The sequence below is a fragment of the Delphinus delphis genome, chromosome 13, assembly GCF_949987515.2.
Source record: "Delphinus delphis chromosome 13, mDelDel1.2, whole genome shotgun sequence".
Taxonomy (NCBI): domain Eukaryota; kingdom Metazoa; phylum Chordata; class Mammalia; order Artiodactyla; family Delphinidae; genus Delphinus; species Delphinus delphis.
Genome location: NC_082695.1, coordinates 34306264 through 34326852, shown reverse-complemented (window position 1 = coordinate 34326852; position 20589 = coordinate 34306264). Strand labels below are relative to the sequence as shown.

The window sequence follows — 20589 nt, the reverse complement described above, 5'->3', positions numbered from 1 at the left end:
CATTTTGAGGAAAGTATCTTGCTCTCTTGTTACATATTATAATGGTTGGCCAAATTTTCTGTAAAAATTACCTGCATCAGGATTAACCTTTCCCGTTTTGCAGATTTGGCAATCCAATTCCAATGGTTTGACAGCCTTTGATACTTCCTGTAAATAGCAGTGAATAATGAACTCCCAGGGTGTCACTGGGGGTTATTCACACTTGCTAATGATTAACCACCCCTGGCTCCTGAACTGTAAGAACCAGACTTCAAGGCCCCAAATACAGCTCATCCTATTTTAGACCCCTGCTCAGGTTTTTATATGAGTTTTGAAAATCCCTTCTAACTCAAACCAGAACGAAACCTAAGTGTCCAATAAATGGGGATTGGTACATAAATTATATCCATAGTTACAACGAACTATTATTTAGTCATCAAAAATGATGATAGTAAACCTGCCTTGTAAGAAACGTTAAAAGAAGTTCTCTAGAGAGAAGGAAAATAAGCCAGAAACTCAGATCTCCATTAAAAAAAGGAAGAGCTGGGAAGAAGGAATAAGTGAAGGTAAAATAAAATGATGACCAGTCTAGACTGGGCACCTGCCTTCTCCAACTCCAGCTCGTATTCTTCCTGTCTCTGTCTGTCTCATTTCTCAGACTTGTACAAAAAAGTATAAGATAAAAAAAACCCTCCTTGCCGTGCATCTCATTCCTTTCTACCCTTCTCTTACTCCAAAGGTAGCCATTGTGAATGTTTCCTTGAGTATCGTTCCAAAGAAATATAGGCATAAAACATTTTACACAGAAGGGCAATGCTAGGGACTTCTCTGGTGGCGCAGTGGTTAAGACTCTGAGCCCCCGATGCAGGGGGCCAGGGTTCAATCCCCGGTCAGGGAACTAGATCCCACATACAGGCCGCAACTAAGAGTTTGCATGACACAACTAAGGAGCCAGAGAGCCGCAACTAAGACCCAGGGCAACCAAATAAATAATTTTTAAAAATGGGGGTAATACTATAATGTTCTTCACCTTGCTTAAAAACAACGTACCACGGAATTCCCTGGCAGTCCAGTGGTTAGGACTCTAAGCTCTCACTGCCGAGGGCCCAGGTTTAATTCCTTGTGGGGGAACTAAGATGCCACAAGCCTCACAGTGCTGCCAAAAATCCCCCGAGAAACAAAAACAAAAAAGCTTGTCAACATATATTAGTAATCTTTCTATGTCAGTTCAGTCTGATTTACTTTGTTGCTGTAATGACTGCAAAATAAAGTTTTCTTGGTGGCTTTTTTTTTTCATGTTTCTGTTTATTTGGATTTCTTTTTCTTTTTTTTTGAACTGCTTATCTATAGACTTTGCCCAACTTTACTTTTTATAAACAGGGTTTTTTTCCTCTGATTTGTATCAGCTCTCCATAAGTTCGGTAACTAGGTCTTGTGCCTGACATGTGCCAGCAGTTATTTTTTCCCAGTTTTATTGCTTTTGAAAATTTTATGATTGTTTTCCTCAAACACAAGTTTTTTTACAAATACAAAATGCTTATACACATGTATCTCTTTTACTGGGTCTCAGTTTTGTGTCCTGGTTAGAAAGGCCTCTCCACTCCAAGATCATATTCATGCCTCCTTCCAGAACACGTGGTCTCAACCTCAGCACGACTGACCCTCCAGACAGGATGATTCTTCTGTGGAGGTCTGTTCTGTGTGCGGTGAAACAGCAGCATCCCTGGCCTCTGTCCGCTAGATGCCAGTAGCATCCCCTCCTCTCCAGCATCACCAAAAATGTCGCCAGGCATTGTCAAATGTCCCCTGGGAGGCAAAGTTGCCACCTACATCCCGCCTGGAGAATCACTGTTCTAGAACATACGGGGTTGCATTTTTAATGAACATTTCAATCTCTGATTCAGATGAGTTTTATTTTTCTTAAAGGAGTGAGATAGAGATCAGCTTGATTTTTAACTAAAAGTAGTCAATTGTCCCAATTCAATTTGCCCCATCTGAAAAGTCGCCTTTGCCGAAATCTAAATGCCCATATCATATTCTAAACTCTCATTGTTCTTTGTTTCCTCTTTATTTATTCTCAGTACAAAATGCTTACATTTTAATTATTATTAACTTCAAAATACACTTTAATATGTGAAGGGGTTTCCCCTGCCCTCCTCCCATCCCAACACTTCTTTCAGAATTTCCCAGGCTATTGTATGGTTGTTTAATTTTGATGAAGTGTAGCAATTTAAAGAAAAAATTCCTGTTGGAATTTTAATAGAAATTGCTCTGAATGTAAAGATCGATTTGGGGAAGATAAACATCTTTATGCTTTCGCTATTGAATCTTGCAGGAAAGGATAAATTATATCTTTTATTTTACTTAAGTCTTCCTTTATGTCCCTCAGTAGGGTTTTAAAGTTTTCTTCATAAAACTTGCACATATTTCTTGTTAATTTTACTCCTAGATATTTCATCGTTTTATTGGTTTATAAATGGGTCCTCTACAGCTTTGAGACGAGGTAATGGTGATAAATGGAAACATATGAGTGGATTAACCCTTTGATGGAAAGAGGAGAAAGGGACTCAGTTAAAAACTGGTACAGTATTCTGAAGGTCTTACTTTTACCTCATAAATATGGTACTTATTCCAAACTATATTTTTTTTTCTTTTTTTTTTAAATCAGGACACATCACCCCATGCCCCCGCCTTCATTATTGGTCCATCTAACCTTGTTCCTTTAATTCTGTCAAATACTTTTAGGCTAATACAAAAACAGGCTGGTTCTCACCATTTTAAAAAGGGAAGAAAGGGAATTCCCTGGTGGTCCAGTGGTTAGGACTCTGTGCTTCCACTGCTGAGGGCCCAGGTTCAATCCCTGGTCAGGCAGCTAAGATCCTAGAAGCGGAACAGTCAAAAGAAAAAAAAGAAGAAAAAAAGAACAGGAAAAACAATGAACACAGTAGAAAACTTGACGAAAGTTATGAACAGGTGAAAAGAAGAAATAAATGCACAGAAAACACAAGAACATGCTCACCTTCTCAAACCAAGACATGTATTCTTAAAAAAGTTAGGTGTCACGTATTTGTCTAGGAGATTGGCAAATATGAAATTGGTTGATAATGTGCAGTGTTAGCAAGGGTGTAGAGAAAGAGGTTTTAAATATGTAAGATGATTTGGAGGGCAATTTGGCAACATCTGTGAAAATTTTGAATGCACAGCCCTTTGACTCAGCTAGTCTACCTTCCAGGGACTCCTACAGATATACTCACAAAAGCCCCCAAAGATCTGCATACAAACTGACATTCTGTTGAGACACACTGGTTCAGTGTGCCCTCGTTTACAGTCCGAAGGAGCTCCTGGCATTGGTTGGTGCCTATGTTTTATCAATTGTTGAATATTTTAACTATAATTGCACTTTCTTTTTGTGCTTAGTTACAAATTAGACACTATTTAAATGCTTAGCACTAAACATAAATGAAAAAAGCAAGCTGCAGAATATCATTATTGTTTGGATCATGGACCAGGGGTCAGAATGGCAGGACAAATGATTGAACTGCCCTTCTTCATCTGTCAGATGGGGATAACAATAAGGCGTGCTTCTTAGGATGTTTTCAGGAATAAAGATTAAAATATGTGAAGTATTTAACGCTGCCTGGCGTGTTATTTACAATAACGGATTGTATTCTTATTAACGATTCTTACAGTCTCATTTTCATGCATTATTTTGTTTGAGAAATATTTATTGGGTCCCTTTATGGTTGAGGCCTTGTGCCAAGTTCAGGAATATTTAACAATAAGCACACATTTTAGTAGGGGGGGTGTCAAAGGACAACAAACACACTAACAGTCAAATGAGCAAAATAATTAAAACTTGCAGTGTTATGGGGCCTCCCTGGCCGTCCAGTGGTTAAGAATCCGCCTTCCAATGCAGGGGATGTGGGTTCGATCCCTAGTCGGTGAGCTAAGGTCCCCCATGCCTCAGGGCAAGTAAGCCCTCATGCCGCAACTACAGAGCCCGCGCACCACAACTAGAGAGAAGCCTGCGCGCCACAGTGAACAGCCCACCCACAGCAACTAAGAGCCCGCGCAGCCAAAAAAAAAAAAAAAAATTGTAGGGCTATGGAAGAAAAGAAAGGGTTGAGCGAGACCTGTGGTTCTCTACCAGAGGTGTCCCCCACCCCAATTTCTGTCCCCTCTGGAGGACATTGGTAATGTCTGGAGATGTTTGTCACAGCTTGGGGGGAGGGTGTTACCAGCCGGTATTGGTTAGCCGCCAGGGGTGCTGGTAAACATCCTACAATGCACAGGACAGCCCCCTACAACCGAGAATTATGCAGCCCCAAACAGGACTGCGGTTGAGAACCCCTGAGCTAGATGGTGGCAGCGAAGGTGACTACATTTAGGTCAAGTGGTCACAGAAGACTCTTCTGAGAAGATATTTAGGCCAAATTCTGACTGGTGAGAAAAAGCCCGATGGGCAGCAAATGCTATGGGGCCATCCCAGGCAGAGGGGACTTGAAAACAACAAATAACAATGAAAACCCCCTTACATTTGAGTGTAACATGCATATGCGCATATGGAGAGCGAAGGGGTCAATTAAGAGGCCTTTCCTATTTCACTATGTATACTTCTTTCTTGCTTGGATTTTTGAGAACAGTCTTCCCTCCACCCCACCCCGCCCCTTTTTTTGTAATTAAAAAATGAGGAAAGAAGAAAAGCACAAAAAGCAGGCAGGTTGGAAGACAGCCTCTGGTAAAACTCCAGGTAGATTTCAGAGAAGAGACAGGTTTTAGAGCAACCTCCATGTGCTCAGGTGGCCCTGGTGTTGTAATCTGTGGTCAGTCTCTGCCCTATACTGCCTTCCACATCCACCAGACCCTCCACAGATGCTGCGAGAACACTTGATTTTCAGTCAGGTAATTTACGTCCAGTACTTGGTTTTATACCTTTTAGCTTTGTTATATTTGGATGTGTTATCTTCACTTTAGGAAAAAAATAATAACCTAGCTTACTCGTTTGAGTATTAAATGAGGTCATTTAAATTGTTTCGTAAACTGTAAAACACAGTACAGATCATGATGTTGAGAATAGAGAGGTTAGAGGCTGCGCTCAACCATTATCTTTCTGCTTTGTCCTGTTGAGTTCAAATCCCCTCTAGGGAAAGAAAAATGAGGCCTGTGCTGCAGAGGGAAAAAAGGGCTGGGAAGGGAAATGCAGGCCAGGAGAAAAGTGATTACAAACAAAAGTAGTAGCACAAGTTACATTATTCATGTAACTAAGGGGAGGAGAGTCATGCTGATGGGACAGATAAAATCACCACAAGATGGTTGTAGCCCAGCCCCAGGCCCTTGAAAAGACAATGGTTGGCTTCTCCTTAAGCAGCCTAGGACCCTCTGACCTGAGATGTCAAGAGATGATTATAGAACCCTTGTGCAGTGCTTGGAGCCCCGCAGTCTGCATATTTTATAAAAATATCTGTTCCCCAGAGAGGAGAAGCAAAAGGGATCCAGTGACTGTGAGTCATCATTCCTCGGTGTAAGACAGTGCCACGTGGAATCAGGCTTTATCAGCGGTCACTGAGATGAAGGAAATAAATAGTCTTCAATCACTTGATGGACCACGTATCAAAATAATAACTGCAAGTATTGATACACTTTTCTGGCTTATGTGCCTTTCCAAGTTTCTTTTTGAGTTTTTGCTTTAGAAGGGTTTGCAGCTGTGAAAAGTAACTTAACTCTGTGTCTTTTCTTGGCCTTGAGGCAGCCTGGGAAGATAAGACACCAAATGGAACTGTGTGCCTGGAGGGAAAAAATAATGGTGTAAAACGATGATCGAGTACCAAACACTTTCTCACTTTTCATTCATGCAATTTTCCAATATAATTAACATCCACATGAATTCGGCAAATAATACATAGTAAATGTGAATCCACATTTCTTCCCCCCAAGCACCGGGAAGAATCTTAAAGGACACTGGATCAGTTTCAGCGAGAGGCCCTACCTGGGATATTTCGGGACTCACAGAGCCAGAACTGAAACTTGTTTTTCCACCTTGAGAAAAGCAAATAAACAAAAATATCCTAAGCAACCGCTGGTTTTTCAAGCCCACTCTTTCGGGTTGTTTTCCTGGCCTGTGTTACGCAGACTCCAGGCACTTTCTTCCCAGAATGCACCAACAATCCAAAGCTTGCAACAAGTTTGGGACGGGCCTTGAGGATGTGGGAGGGAGGACATCGACCCGGGGCAGGGGGCCCGTGTTCCTCTCGGGAGCATCTCGCCAGCTTTAATAGCTGCTTCGGTGTGATTCGCTCGAGCCAAAGGTGAGCATTGCCCGGACCAAGCCGGACCTCCAGCGAGAGAGTTGAAAGTTCGACTTTCTCCTCCTGGCCATTTGAAAAGAGGCTTTTAATTCTCGGCGCCCCTTCCCCGGTAAAGTTTGTTTTCTAGCTATAAACTCCCTGCAACCCTCGGTTTCCATCTCGGCTGCTTGAGAATCGCAATAATCAGCCAAGTTCACTTAGACGAAGGAAAAGATACTTTTGTGTACATAATGAGAGCCACCGCGTGGCCGCGGAGAACCACGCGGAAGAAGGAAACAGTTTTGTCTCGCGCTGGTGCAAACGGCCCAGGGGGAGGGTTAAGCCGACCCGAAGGCGGGTTTCGTGGACCGGCTTCGAAAGAGGCCGAGGCAGCCGAAGCGGCTTTCGAAGTTAGCAAACAAAGCGTCTCCCCAGTAACCGGCTCCAGACGAGGCTCCTGCCACCCCGACCGCTGAGGCGCAGCGCCGGCGGTCCGGCTCCTCCTCCTGCGTCCCTCCTCCCCCTTCTCCCGGTCCCCAACGGATGTGAGCCACCAATCCCAGCAACAAACAACCCTTCAAACGCGGGAGCTGAGCGGCCCTCTAACGGGCCCCTCCCCGCCCCACATCTGTCCTGCGCGCGGGCGCAGCCGCTGATTCATCTGCCGCCAGGCCGGGAAGGAACTGCGCTCCGGCAAGTTACAGGGGAGCCCCTCCAGGCTGGTGGTTTCCCCCAGGACCATGTTCCCCCCTTGGTCGTTTTAGATGTGTGTTCTCTTAGGTGCCGAGCAGTCGGCACACCACAGGAAAAAAATAATCGTAAGGTCGTTCCCTTCTTAGACTGACGCTGTTTTCCTTGTTTATCCATTTTAAGCCCTGTAATTGGAAAAAACCACCCAAGCTTTGTAAACTCTGGCCTTATTCACTCTCGGGGCGGGGGTGTCTTTTTTGGGGGAGGGTGAGTATGTGGGCGGCTGGCTTTAATTTTCAGTGTAATCCTAAAACAGAGGCTCCAAAATCTAGTTAGTCATCGTTTGGCTGCCTTATTCCTCCTTGGGTTGAACCTTATTTCCACGGAGCTTCTGCCGGGTTCTTCACAGAGATTACAAAACAAAAACAGCACAGAGCAGAAACTGGAGGCTGACTCGGGAGCTGACGTCTCTCTCTATCAGGCTAAATTATTTACGTTTGGGTTTTTTTTTTTTTAAGTGATGGGGAAAGTCTTAGTGTGGCATGTGACAGTTCATTTACTTCAAAACGACGAAGGGGACAAACGCGAAAAGGAGAGGAGAGAAGTCTTTTTAAAGGGTAATTTCATCTAGGAACTCCTACTGGAGTCCTCCTCTCAACCAAATTAAAGCAACAGGAACATGTATTTACTTAATGGTTAGTTTCTGTTTGAAGTACCGGGGGTGGGGGGGTGGGGAGAAAAGGGTCCCCTAGCAGGATATAAGTCCTAAAAGTAGACTCTGTTTACCGAAACAGATGAGCGCCCCCGGGGGTGGTAGCCCCCTTCCCATAAAGGCGGCACAGCTGCCCGGGTCCGGGGGTGCGGATGTCAGGCCGAGTCTAGGCGGGGCGGGCGCGCGTCCGGGCCGTCCCCAGGCAGAGACTTTTAAAGAGCATGTGAGCATGACAAGTGTCTGTCCGCAACATGTTAGATTTCGAAACTGCCTTGCAATCCAGTCCGAAACTCGCAGCTTTAGCCGGGGGGAACAGACTTTCACCCGGGGTGTCTGTGCCTCATCCTCCCCCCCCCCGCCCCCCACTGTTGCTGTGGAGGAAGAGCCCCCGGAGGAGAAGGGTGCGCCGCGCCGCGCCCGCGTGTCAATGGCAGCCGCGCATTCTGGAAGAAGTTGGTTCTTGTCCCGAATACTTTTCCTACGGAGCCCCGCCCCTTGAACCAGCAGCCGCTGTCTTCTCCTGCTGCCAGAGCAGGGACTGTGGAGTTGGGGCAGCTGTCAAAAACGAAAGGGGAGCCTTTTCTTCCCTGGGGTGGAGGAGGGGGAGGAGGAGACGGCCTCTTTTCCATCTGTTGCAATTTCCTAACCAAACGCACCCTCGCCAGGCCCGGGAAGAAAGGCCTAAAGTAGAAACTCGGGGCGCTCGGCTGGTGTCGCCGCCGCCGAGCCGGGGATGCAGGCGGCGTGCGCGCAGTGGGGAGCAGCGATCGCGTTTCTGGGCTCGGCCGCCCCCACGAGGAACGGGTGACAGCGGCCCGGGGACGCGGGGTGAGGCGGCGCGGCCGCGGCGCTCGGTGCCGTCCTCCGCGGCTGGAAGGTGCGGGGGAGGGGCGGAGGAGCGGCGGGGCGGGCGGGGGACGGGGCGGGCGGCTGGGGGCGGAGGCAGGACCTCCTGTACCTTCCCTCCTCGCCTCGCTCACTCTGACAGCGCCGAGGTGCGCCGAGCAGGAGCGGGGAACAAAGGAGCGGAGTGGGGAGGGGAGCGAGTTGGGCGAGGGGGAGCCCCCGGCCGGCTGCCAGAAGATTCCGGCAGGAGGAAGCCCAAGTGTCACTTGAATTCCACCCAAGGAGCGGGAGCCTGGGATCCGAGCGCCTTGTTTAGCAATAACGGCTGGAGCGCGTCCTACAAGTTACGGGAGAGTCGGCCGGGAAGGAGGACAATCACTCGGCCCCTTCGCCCTCGCTCCTAGCCCCTGGAGACCCCAGCGTCGCCTCGCGCTGGAAGGGGAGCTCCAGAATGAAAAGCAAGAAAGGTAAGGCTCGCGGGCTGCGCGCGCCGTGGACGCGAGTCCCAGGGAAACGTGCTCGAGGGGCGGCGCTGGGTTTGGGGCGAGAGTGACTTGGTGGACTTTTCCGCCCCGGGGCTCGCAGGCCCGAGCGGCGGCCGTTCTCTTTGTTGAGGCTGCGTCTGAAATGGCAGTTGTTGTTTCCTTCTTAGACACAACACCGAGGGGCTGTTGTGGGGAGACTGGCCTCTCCACGCTGCTGGCACGTTGTCAAGAAACACGCTCGCCGCCTTGTTTGTGCGCCTGCAAGTTTCATTGTCTCCGCAGACACCCCACGCTCGCCGCGTGGCTTCTTGCTCTTTCTCGCGGGCGGGGGAGTGGGGTCCGGGTCGGGGGCACCCCTGCCCCGCTTTTCCCCGTTGGGACCCTGGGCGGCCCGGCCGGCGGAGCCGCGGCGCCTTTGTCTCAAAGTTGGGCTCCAGGGTCCCCGCTCACTCCCGGCTGGGCCGGGCACGTCTTCTCCAGGGATGGGGCGTTTACACCATCAGAGGAAGGCGACTCTGGACCCCAGGTCGCCCCCGGGTGTCGGTCCCTTTGGAAAGCTAGACTTTTCAGAATTCCCAGCCTCTACAAGTTTTCCCACGATGTATCTGGGGCAAGAGGAAGAGTTAGGACTGCGGGCAAGCGGCGTGCAGTCAGAATGAGTTCAAGTGTGACATGCAAAGAGTGAGTCTGTCATTGTTTCCACGAAGCGTTCTGGAAGCTTTATAGCTAAAACTTGCCGTCAGTCTGGTTTAAAAACAAAATACACAGAAAGAAAAAGGGAAAAAAAAGACACCACCACAAAAGGTCAAAGAATTTTAACTCCCTTTTGAAGTTAACTTTTCAGTCCCTAGCAGGGAGGTACCCCCGAATGTTCCGTCGTGGGCCGGAGTTGGCTTTTCTGTTGTGATTTATGTCGAGTGGTTCAAAACAGAAGTTAATCGCTCGGGGAAGCCAGCGCGGGCGGGGTGGGGGGAGGGGTGGCTACTGCGCATGCCCAGCTGCGGCCAGAGTTTCTCCAGCTCCACATTCTTTCAGACTCGTCGAGCGAATACGGTTAGAACAGACTCCCGTTAGAGTGGGGCAGCCTCGAAGCCGAGAGGGTTCCCTCGGCCACATTTTCACCTTGGATTTCTGTTCGTTTGATCCTGGGCTGGTGCCTTTGAAACACGCGGAGCTCCCCACGTCCCGCTTTGCGGGCGGGAGTCAAACTAAACGTCCACCCCGGGGCCTTGGTAGTTGTAGTGGAACCAACTCCCCGCGCGTCCTCTCCCCGGGGACCCTGAAGGGCGAGAGCGGGGGCTCAGAGGTTTGGACGTTTAACTGGGCTCGGCGAGAAAAGGCGCGCGGGGAGCGCCCGGGGGCGCCCAGGGAGACCAGGTCAACTCGTGGAAGGCTGACAGGTCCAGATCGTCCCTGGGAGGCGTTCTCTCCCTTCTGGTGAACTGACTGGGACAAGTTGGGTTGTTTTTGACGGGTGCGTCTTGTGATCCGCGAGCAGAGCAGAGCTGGGCTTGCGCCGGGGCGGGTTCCCCCCATTGTTCGGGCTCTGGCGGGGAAGGCTGTGATGATCCTCCCCGACCACCCGTAAGGCTCTGGGGTTCCCCCCTCCCCGCTATTGTGCCGGTGCCCCCCCCGTCCTTCCCGGCACCCCTCTCTCGGCGCCCTCCCCCCAGCCCAGCCAGGGGACGGGGCAGGAACCCGCCGGTCCCTGGGGAATCTTCGGGGCGCGCTGCCCCGGGGCGCGAGGTACTGCTACCGCGCCGACTCATGGAAACAATGAAAGGTGACGTGTTGGAGGGGAAACTTCGCGACTGGTTCGGAGCCCTTGCGGGGGAGCGGAGACTGCCGAGGTTGCCCGGATTTCTTTCCCTTTTTAGGTTTTCCTGGCAAATCCTTTGCGGGTGGGCAGGCCCCTGAGGAGGTTGAGATTCACGGCTCCGTTTTCAGTTTCTTGTAATCTGAAACTCCAAGGCCCGGGTTTGCTCTCACTCGTGCGGTCGGAGGGGCGACTTCAGCGGGGGCCGAGGAGTTGGCGGAACAAAAGCTCCCGGGCCGGCCGGGCCGGGCTCCTCCCTCGGCGAGTCCCTCTAGGTCCTGCCCGCCCTCGCCCCGGCCTCCAGCCACCTGGGGGCCCCGCGCCCAGTGGCCTCCGCTAGGGCTCCGGAAGAGATCTGGCTCGCCGAGTTGGACTGTCCGTTTTATAAAAGTCAGTGGAAATCTTTTCAAGTTTTGTTGAAAACAAAAGCACTTAAAAACTCAATCGCGGAGCCGGGGATTTGGTAAGACTGCTTTGTGACAATAGTGTCTCGTCTTAGAAAACTGAGAATGCCCAAAAGATCTCCCCAAAAGATTTTCAAACAAGCAAGCAGATTCGTTGAGGAAAACCCCCTAAGTCTCTTTGCTCCCGGTTTCTGACGATGTGGGGTTCTTGCTTCAGACTTCTGCGGCTGGGTTCATCCTAGCGCTCCTTGGATTTGGTGCCTGGGGGGGTTAAGTACGTTTCCCGTCGCTTCTCCTGAGATGTTCTGATCAGGAAACCTGTTAGGTTAGGTTTGCTTTTTCCTATTTGTACCCTTAAGCGTCGCCTTCGGTTATTGTTATTCCCAGATCTTTTTCTAGTCCAGATTTTTTTTTTTTTAAGAGTCCAACTTCACAACCATTGTCTCTCTGCCCCCCCGGGCTCTGCCCCTCCCCCTGTTACTACTCAGGAAAAAAAAATGCTTTTTAGCGCTGTGGGATTCATAGAGCATCTTGTGGCTTTCTAAACAAATTTCCTTGTATGTGGATGGAGTAAAAGAGGCTTGTGATCCCCCCGCACCGCCCCCCCGCCCCCGACCACCACATTTTTTAAAGTGTGAGCAGAGTAAAACGTTTGGAAACAAGTCGTAACCGGGAAAGTGTTCCAAAGCTCTGTTACAATAGGAAATGAGTAACTTGGAAAAGTCTTTTTGTTTTTCCAAGTTGAGCCACAATCCAGAGGGAGAGTTTTAATGAAAACAGTCCTGACAGCAGCAAACGTGGTTTGCTGTAGTGAAATATCAGCTGGCACAGCCGAGGAATTGAAGTCTTAACTTCCTGTTCCGTCAGCTTTTGTGCACATATTGGAAATATTTGTTAAGAGGTCCGGAGGCCTGGCCGCTCTTTTATTTAAATGAACTGAGAACAGAGTAAAGTCGCTGCAGTTTGGTGTTGCTTAACTGAAACCTGCTTTTGTGTCACTAGCCTGTTTTGAAAGATCAGGCTTCTTGTCAAACTAAGTGAGCAGATCAAAGGACAGGCTTTAGGGGTTTTTTGTTTGTTTCAAACTATTTGTGATTGTCAATTTACAGTTGGGAATTCACTGTTCAGTGAGCAGACTTTCACACTGTTTCTAAAACGTTAAAAAGGGGAGGTGGGGTTAATAGCCTAGAGAAGTTCTGACTTTTCAGACTTTTTGAAGAGTTTAAACAAATTGCTTTATTCACATTTGCTTTAGTCATTCAGTTACTTGACACGTTTTTAAAAGTTAAGATTTCTTTATCAGAGCAAATGTAAAACAGGAACATTTATAATTTCTTAAGGTTTTTTTGTTAATAGTTCTTCACCCAAGTTTCAACACCGGTTTTAAAAGTTTCTCATCTTCTCAACAGTGAAAGCACTTTCAGTTTTAAATGTGCCTCCTTTTTTTTCTTTCTTTTTAAGCAGTTTAATGAAATCTGGGTTGAAAAACATCAGATATGCAGCTGCTGTTAAAATTTAGGGTTGCTGGGCCTTTTACTGATGGCTGTTTGTTAATTAAGCCTTGAGCCAAAGTGAATTTGCAAGATCATCCTACTCTTTTGTTAGAACTTGCTTTACTTTGTCTTTGGAAGGTTCTGCCTTTTCTGCGGACACTCCCTCCAGCACCTTCTGCCCCCTGCAGTCCAAAACTGAAAATGTGTCACCAAGAAGAGTTAGACTCAATTAACTGATGAGCTAGCTCATCAGCAAATCTTGAATGAGTAGCTTTTTGAGTTTCACTGTGTTAAAATGCTTTGAAAGGATGGGGTTTGGGAAAAGTTCCTTTAAGATACATTGAATGGTTTATCACTCTGAGGAATATTCTGTTTTTATTTCCTAACAAGGTAAACCACTTGAGCTTGCGTCAACAAAGTTAAGAGTGCCTACCTTTAAATGTCATGCTACCTTAATTTCCTTTATATAGAAATACTGGTTTTTCAAGCATACTATAGTTTGTAATTTATTTATGTTTTTAAAATTCTTAATTGTCTTCAAAAATGAGAATACACGTCTTTAGTCAGAGTAGCCTTTTGTAGTTTTGAAACGGGGAAGGGTTAAAGTTCAAAATTATCTTTAAATGTCAAAAGGGCCAAGTCTGAATTTTTGTAGAACCCAGTCTATGTGTGATTTAAATATTCTCTATGGGTGTGACTTTTTAAAAATTTCTGGTAGGATTAAAGCGCTTGTAAACAAAAGAGTTTCCTCTGGGGGTTGCATATTCAGTTTTCTTTGTCATGTAACGATTTAAAGCTGATCTCTGCTTATTGATATGTAGTATCCTGGGTTCGGATTAAACTGGCAGTTGAAATTTACGGAAGTTTTAAAGTTTATTCACTACTAGGCATCTTTTGACCCCTTGCATTAAGTACTAAAAATAGAATAGTTTTATGCAGTGAAATTTAAAACTTCAGTGGTTGTTTGCATTTAGTAAAAAGTGACTGGTACTGTCCATTAAAAGTAGGTGTCTAGTTTTGAATAAATGGGGGTAGCAATGAAAAGGAAAAGAAGAGGAATTGGCAGAAAATTCTGCCATGCATTTTATCTGTAGACTACTAACTGGGTTACAAGTGTAATTTTCTTGGCTTGTATCAGTGGAAAAAAATCTTCCTTTTTATTTCAAAACCTTCAGCGGAAGAGGGAGGAAGAACAGTGTTTCAAAGGTATATTAGTTGGATTGTTTTTCCTAGTTAGCAATGACCTCACGGAGAAGGTTGTCAGACACATCCCGTCTGCTTATGACACCTTTCCTGTTTCACACGTGGCAAGCTATTCGCTTTAGGTGCAGCTGTGTCTCACTTGCTGGATTAGACACTTCTGAGCACCATTGAAAAGGAATGTGAGATGTTGAATCCTATAGGAAAATGGGTACGAAAGGGAATCTGCCGGTGGGCTGGGAATCTAGAATATGCTGCCAGTCGAATTACTCTTGAGATTTCGCATGAGCTCTGGTGTTTCAGGACGGAAAACACCCGTTCTTCGCTTGTTTGGCTCTCAAGAGTTGAGAAAACACAGTTGTGCTGAGTGGTCAAAAGAGGTGAGCTTTGCTGATAACACTGGCTGACGGCTGGCCTCTGTCCTCTCGTAGGTGTTGTTGCCGCGTCTGGCAGTGAGACCGAGGATGATGACAGCATGGACAGCCCCCTGGACCTCTCCTCTTCTGCTGGCTCAGGCAAGAGAAGACGGAGGGGCAACCTGCCCAAGGAATCCGTTCAGATTCTCCGCGACTGGCTGTATGAACACCGATACAATGCCTACCCCTCAGAGCAAGAAAAAGCATTACTGTCCCAACAAACACACCTCTCTACACTACAGGTAAGGGAAAGGAACACCAGCTGTATGCCCGGGGGGTGTGGTGGGTTTTTTCCCCAAAGTCGCTTTATAGCATTCCTGTATAGCAAGTCATTAAGTGCCTCCCCACTCAAAAAAAGGGGCGGGGGCATATCTTTTTCTTGTAAACTTTTTATAGTGCTAACAGCTAATAACTGGCTATGTAGAGAAACAGAAACACTTGACAGTCATCTGTCAAATAGCATTTCCTTTAATGCCTAAAAGAGCCTTCCTTTATGCAACAAACATAAGAAGGAGGTTAAATCTTACTCCATTGCCCAGGAAACTGGTTTGATATTTAAACAAGTTCAGACTTCAGTGAGGTAATTCATGTTCTGTCTGTTGACATAGTCATTTGAACTGGGAAAAATCAGTAACTGGGAGGAGTGGCTCTTTTCATCCAGGAAAGGTTTTCCTGTAGTTGATTAACTTAAATGCTGGGGCGGTAGATAACAGGTTAATATGGGGAGAGTTAAAAGGTAAAATTCCCTCTCTAAAATCATTTTCAGGCGTTTGAGAATGTATACCTTTCTTTTCCTTCCTCCTGAAAAGGTTTAAGGATGACGAGAGACCAAAAAGGGGATTTGTATTAGAAAAAGAGGAGGTTTATGACAGGAAACACCTCTCTTTTCTTGGCCGGGCTCAACTACCTCTAAATAACTTTGAAGGTCCCGCTAAGCCTTTTCATGCCTCCTTTAATGCAGAGAGAGAGAGCAGTAAGGCGCCCCCAAGAAGGCTCTCGGGCGTGTTGGCGGAGTCTAAAACATCCCCGTATGATTTCAGGTCTGTAACTGGTTTATCAACGCCCGGCGCAGGCTCCTCCCCGACATGCTGAGAAAGGATGGCAAAGATCCAAATCAGTTCACAATTTCCCGCCGAGGGGCCAAGATATCTGAAGCCAGCTCTGTGGAGTCAGCAACAGGCATCAAAAACTTCATGCCGGCTCTAGAGGAGAGCCCTTTTCACTCCTGTACAGCTGGACCCAACCCAGCCCTAGGGAGGCCACTGTCTCCTAAGCCGTCATCCCCAGGATCCATTTTGGCTCGTCCCTCGGTTATCTGTCATACCACTGTGACTGCATTGAAAGATGTGCCTTTCTCTCTCTGCCAGTCAGTTGGTGTGGGACAAAACACAGATATACAGCAGATGGCAGCCAGCAGCTTCACAGACACCTCCCTCATGTACCCAGAGGACACGTGTAAATCTGGACCAAGCGCACACACACAGAGTGGTCTCTTCAACACTCCTCCCCCTACTCCACCGGACCTCAACCAAGATTTTAGTGGATTTCAGCTTCTGGTAGATGTTGCACTCAAACGGGCTGCAGAAATGGAGCTTCAGGCAAAACTTATGGCTTAACCCCTTTTTTCAAGCAAAACAGTTCTCAGAAATGTTATGATTGCTGGGATGATGGCAAGAGGTGAATTGCATTATTTTATATATTTTTTTATTAATATTTGCACATGGGATTGCTAAAATGAAGCTTCCTGTTACTGAGATGTTGTCAATGGAATACAGTCATTCCAAGAACTATAAACTCAAAGCTACTGTAGAAACAAAGGGTTTTCTTTTTTAAATGTTTCTTGGTAGATTATTCATAATGTGAGGTGGTTCCCAAGATTATGTGATTTTTTTTTTCCCCTCCCCTTTTTTTTGTTGGTGTCTTTTTCAGACTGTGCAATACTTAGAGAACCTATAGCATCTTCTCATTCCCATGTGGAACAGGATGCCCACATACTGTCTAATTAATAAATTTTCAATTTTTTTTCAAACAAGTATGAATCTAGTTGATTGATGCATTTTTTTCATGACGTAATAAAGTATTTTCTTTAAAAAGTACTGTAATGCAGAGTATTTTGTTGAGGGAGGCATCTCTTAAAAATGAGTAGGAATATAGCACCCCAATGAGCAGGAAGTTGGGGGTAGGGTGGAGTGTGAGTTAGGGGGGTGTCACCAGCTCTTTGAAGAACTGTGGACAAGCCAGGCTGTATAAACAGGATGTGTGATAATTTACTCTTGATAGGAGGCATAGCAGGCCCTTAAATCTTTACTTAAAACTGCAAGTTGGAATGAATCGTTTCCATGGGTGTTTAGCTAACCACTGAATCCCTTGGTGACCTAGTCTGCGTATTTTAAGACACGACCCACGTTGAAAAGGAAGATCTCAAAGCACCTGATCGTGGCTCAAGTTTTCAGAAGTAAACAGCAACCCAAGCAGTTCTTAGTATTGCCTCCTGCATGTTACCGTCTAAAATAATTTTTGTTCAGTGGTCCAGTCAGGTAAGGCCTCTTTACATTTAACAGCATCTTTGAAAACATGGTCTAAAGTGGTGAAAGCAGTGGGGTTCTGTCTCCCGTGGGACTGTTAGTTTATTAGGTTTCTTTCCTAAGGTCACGGTTTGTGAAAAGCGGTACCATACACAAGTGGAGTTTGTTGGGATAGGCAGTTCTTTATGAAGCCAGGATGGCTAGAAGGGAATTGGTGGTGTTCCTTTCACTTGAGCAGGTTTGTCACATGCCACAAAACCATTCTTTGTAGTCATGCTTAGTATGAGGTTTCTTTGTTATTATAGTCATGTTCTTTCCAGCCCTGCCCCAGCTATGAATTGTCTAAGTTTGAGGGAGCATTAGAGCTTCAGTATTGTTTAAAGAATGTAGGAAAACTCTTCCAAACTTAAGCTTGTCTAATTTTGAAATTCTGTTTAGAAGGTGCCTACTGTAGAAAGAGCTAAACTCAAAGACTTCTCTAAGTGGAAGAGAAAAACTGATGAGGACAACCAGGAGTGGGAAGAAAAAACAAGGGAGGAGAAGGTGGTGCCTCTAGCCTGTGAGGGGGGCGGCTTTGAAGGGCTCATCAGCCTCCAGTGGGCTAGCCCCCCCTCAGAGTTGCAGAAATAGACAAAACCAAAAAGGAAATAATGTACATAAAAGGAGCAACGTAAACAAATAAGAATGAAAAATCAAAGGGGATTAAGAATCATTACCTGCTTTAATAGCTAGATCAAATGCTGAAATCCTTTGAGTACAGATAAGAGAGACCAGCAAATCCTGAAAGGCTTCCCTTGATAAGACATTTCATTAATCATACTGGGTGGGGGAGGGGAGAAAGCAGTCATGTGAGTGATTTAAAAGAAAAATAAATGTCAAGGGTCAAATGAAACCCAAACATTAAAAAAAAAGAATCACCCCAAATGGATCCAGGTTGATAAATAACTGGTGTGTAACAAATGTAATTGGAAAGGTACATGTAAAAAAGTGTTTATTCAAATTGGAGCCAAATAGAAATAACTGTTTGCTTAGTATTTGCATGAAATATCTTTTTTCATTTGTTTACTTTTAACTTGTGTTTTTAAAATTTTATTTATTTATTTTTGGCTGCATTGGGTCTTCATTGCTGCGCACGGGCTTTCTCTAGTTGTGGCAAGTGGGGGCTACTCTTTGTTGGGGCTTCTTACTGTGGTGGCTTCTCGTTGCACAGCATGGGCTCTAGGTGCGTGGGCTTCAGTAGTTGTGGCTCGCGGGCTCAGTAGTTGTGGCTCGCAGGCTCTAGAGTGCAGGCTCAGTAGTTGTGGTGCACGGGCTTAGTTGCTCCATGGCATGTGGGATCTTCCTGGACCAAGGCTTGAACCTGTGTCCCCTGCACTGGCAGGTGGATTCTTAACCACTGTGCCACCAGGGAAGCCCTAACTTAATTTGTATTTAAAGTTCATCTCTTTAAGAATTTGTATTTAAAGTTCATCTCTTTAAGATAACATGTAGTTGGGTCATGCTTTTTTAACTGGCCTAACAATCTCTGCCTTATACTTGGTGTGTTTAGTTGGTTTATATTTAATATAACTACTGATATGTTTGGATTCAGTTTACCATTTGGATTTTTTCCTGCCTCTGTTCCTCTTTTCTTGCCTTTTTTGGGTTAGTTGAATATTTTAAATATTTTGTTGTGATTTTTCTATTGGCTTTCAAATTATATTGTTTTTTAATTTGTATTTTTGCGGTACACGGGCCTCCCACCGTTGTGGCCTCTCCCGTTGCGGAGCACAGGCTCCGGATGCACAGGCTCAATGGCCATGGCTCACAGGCCCAGCCACTCCGCGGCATGTGGGATCCTCCTGGACCAGGGCACGAACCCGTGTCCCCTGCATCAGCAGGTGGACTCTCAACCACTGCGCCACCAGGGAAGCCCTATATTGTTTTTAATGGTTGTTCTAGGGGATTACAGTATACATCTTTAATTTATCACAGTCAACTTAGAATTAATATTATACAACCTCATACAAAATATAGAAACTTGGAACAGTATGGTTCCATTTACTCTCTTCTTTTTTTGTTGTTTTTCATATATAATAGCTATACCTGATAAATCCAACAGTATAATGTTATAATTTTTGTTTGAAACAGGCATGTGTCTTTTTTAAAAATTAAGAGAAAAGAGAATGTATACAGGCATACATTGGAGATATTGTGGATTTGGTTCCAAACCACCACAATGAAGTGAATGTCACAAAGTGAGTCACACAAATTTTTTGGTTCCCAGTCCATATAGAAGTTATGTTTACATTATACTGTAGTCTATTAAATGTGCAATAAAAAATGTACATACCTTAATTTAAAAATCCTTTATTTGATAAAGAGTACTAACCATCATCTCAGCATTCAGCAAGTCATAATCTTTTTGCAATACTTAATAACATCAGAGATCACTGCGGGAATGCCCTGGCGGTCCAGTGGTTAGGACTCTGGGCTTTCACTGCCGAGGGTGTGGTTTCGATCCCTGGTTGGGGAACTAAGATCCCACAAGCCACACGGCGTGGCAAAAAAAAAGAAAACTCACTGATTACAGGTCACTGTAACAAATAGAATAAAAATGAAACGGTTTGAAATACGGCAAGAATTACCAAAATGTGGCACAGACATGAAGTGAACAAATGCTGTGGCACTAAATAGACTTGACACAGAGTTGCCACAAACCTTCAATTTGTAAAAAAACAACACCTGCAAAGCACAATAAAGCAAAGTGCAATAAAACAAGGTATGCCTGTATATAGTCTTTTTTTAATATAAATTTATTTATTTATGGCTGCATTGAGTCTTCATTGCTGCACGTGAGCTTTCTCTAGTTGCGGTGAGTGGGCTACTCTTCATTGCTGTGTGCGGGCTTCTCATTGTGGTGGCCTCTCTTGTTGCAGGGCATGGGCTCTAGGCACATGGGCTTCAGTAGTTGTGGCACGTGGGCTCAGTAGTTGTGGCATGCAGGTTTAGTTGCTCCACAGCATGTGGGATCTTCCCAGACCAGGGCTCGAACCCATGTCCCCTGCATTGGCAGGCAGATTCTTAACCCCTGTGCCACCAGGGAAATCCCTATAGTCTTTTATATTTGCTAAATATCTACCATTTCTGATGTTCTTCATTCCTTGTGAGTCTGAATGACACGTCATTTCTCTTCAGCTTGAATTTTCTTGAGAATTGTGGAGGCCTGCTGGTGACTAATCATCTATTTTTGTTCACTGAAAATGACTTTTATTTTACTTTCATCTTTGAAGGATAGTTTCACTGAAGATAGAATCCTGGGTTGTTTTTTTCCATCACTTGAAAGGCATTTATTGTCTGGCTTCCATTGTTTCTGAAGAGACATCAGTTGTCACTTGTATCATTGTTCTCTTGTATGTAATGTCTTTCTCTGGCTCTTTCATCTTTGTATTTCAGCAGTTTGGCTATGATGTGCCTAGGTATAATTGTAGTTTATCCTGCTTGGGGGTTTGTTGAGCTTGGATCTGTAAGTTTATGTTTTGTTTTTTTACCAAATTTGGGAAATATTGGCCATTATTTCTTCAAAAATTTTTTCTCTTTTCTCCTCTCCTTCTAGAACTCCAGTAGATCTCTAGAACTCCAGTACATTATCTGAGATTATCATGTTTTTCTTTCATCTTTTTTTAAAATAAATTATTTATTTTATTTATTTATTTTTGGCTGTGTTGGGTCTTTGTTGCTGCACACAGGCTTTCTCTAG

At 45.6% G+C, this 20589-nt stretch overlaps 1 protein-coding gene across 3 annotated transcripts; it reads left to right on the top strand.

Annotated features, from left to right (window-relative positions):
• Positions 1 to 6833: 6833 nt before the first annotated feature.
• On the top strand, positions 6834 to 16358 carry TGIF1 (TGFB induced factor homeobox 1). 3 transcript variants are annotated; one of them, XM_060028729.1, is made up of 4 exons: positions 8113 to 8542; positions 8794 to 8978; positions 14341 to 14567; positions 15366 to 16358. In XM_060028729.1, the coding sequence occupies exons 2-4, from the start codon at positions 8963 to 8965 to the stop codon at positions 15939 to 15941; spliced, it is 819 nt and encodes a 272-aa protein (XP_059884712.1). In that variant the 5' UTR covers positions 8113 to 8542; positions 8794 to 8962; the 3' UTR covers positions 15942 to 16358. The 3 variants fall into 3 exon arrangements, with proteins under 3 accessions (XP_059884713.1, XP_059884712.1, XP_059884711.1); XM_060028730.1 differs by lacking the exons at positions 8113 to 8542; positions 8794 to 8978 and adding an exon at positions 6834 to 6956; XM_060028728.1 differs by lacking the exon at positions 8113 to 8542 and having other exon boundaries at positions 8684 to 8978.
• The last annotated feature ends 4231 nt before the right edge of the window (positions 16359 to 20589 follow it).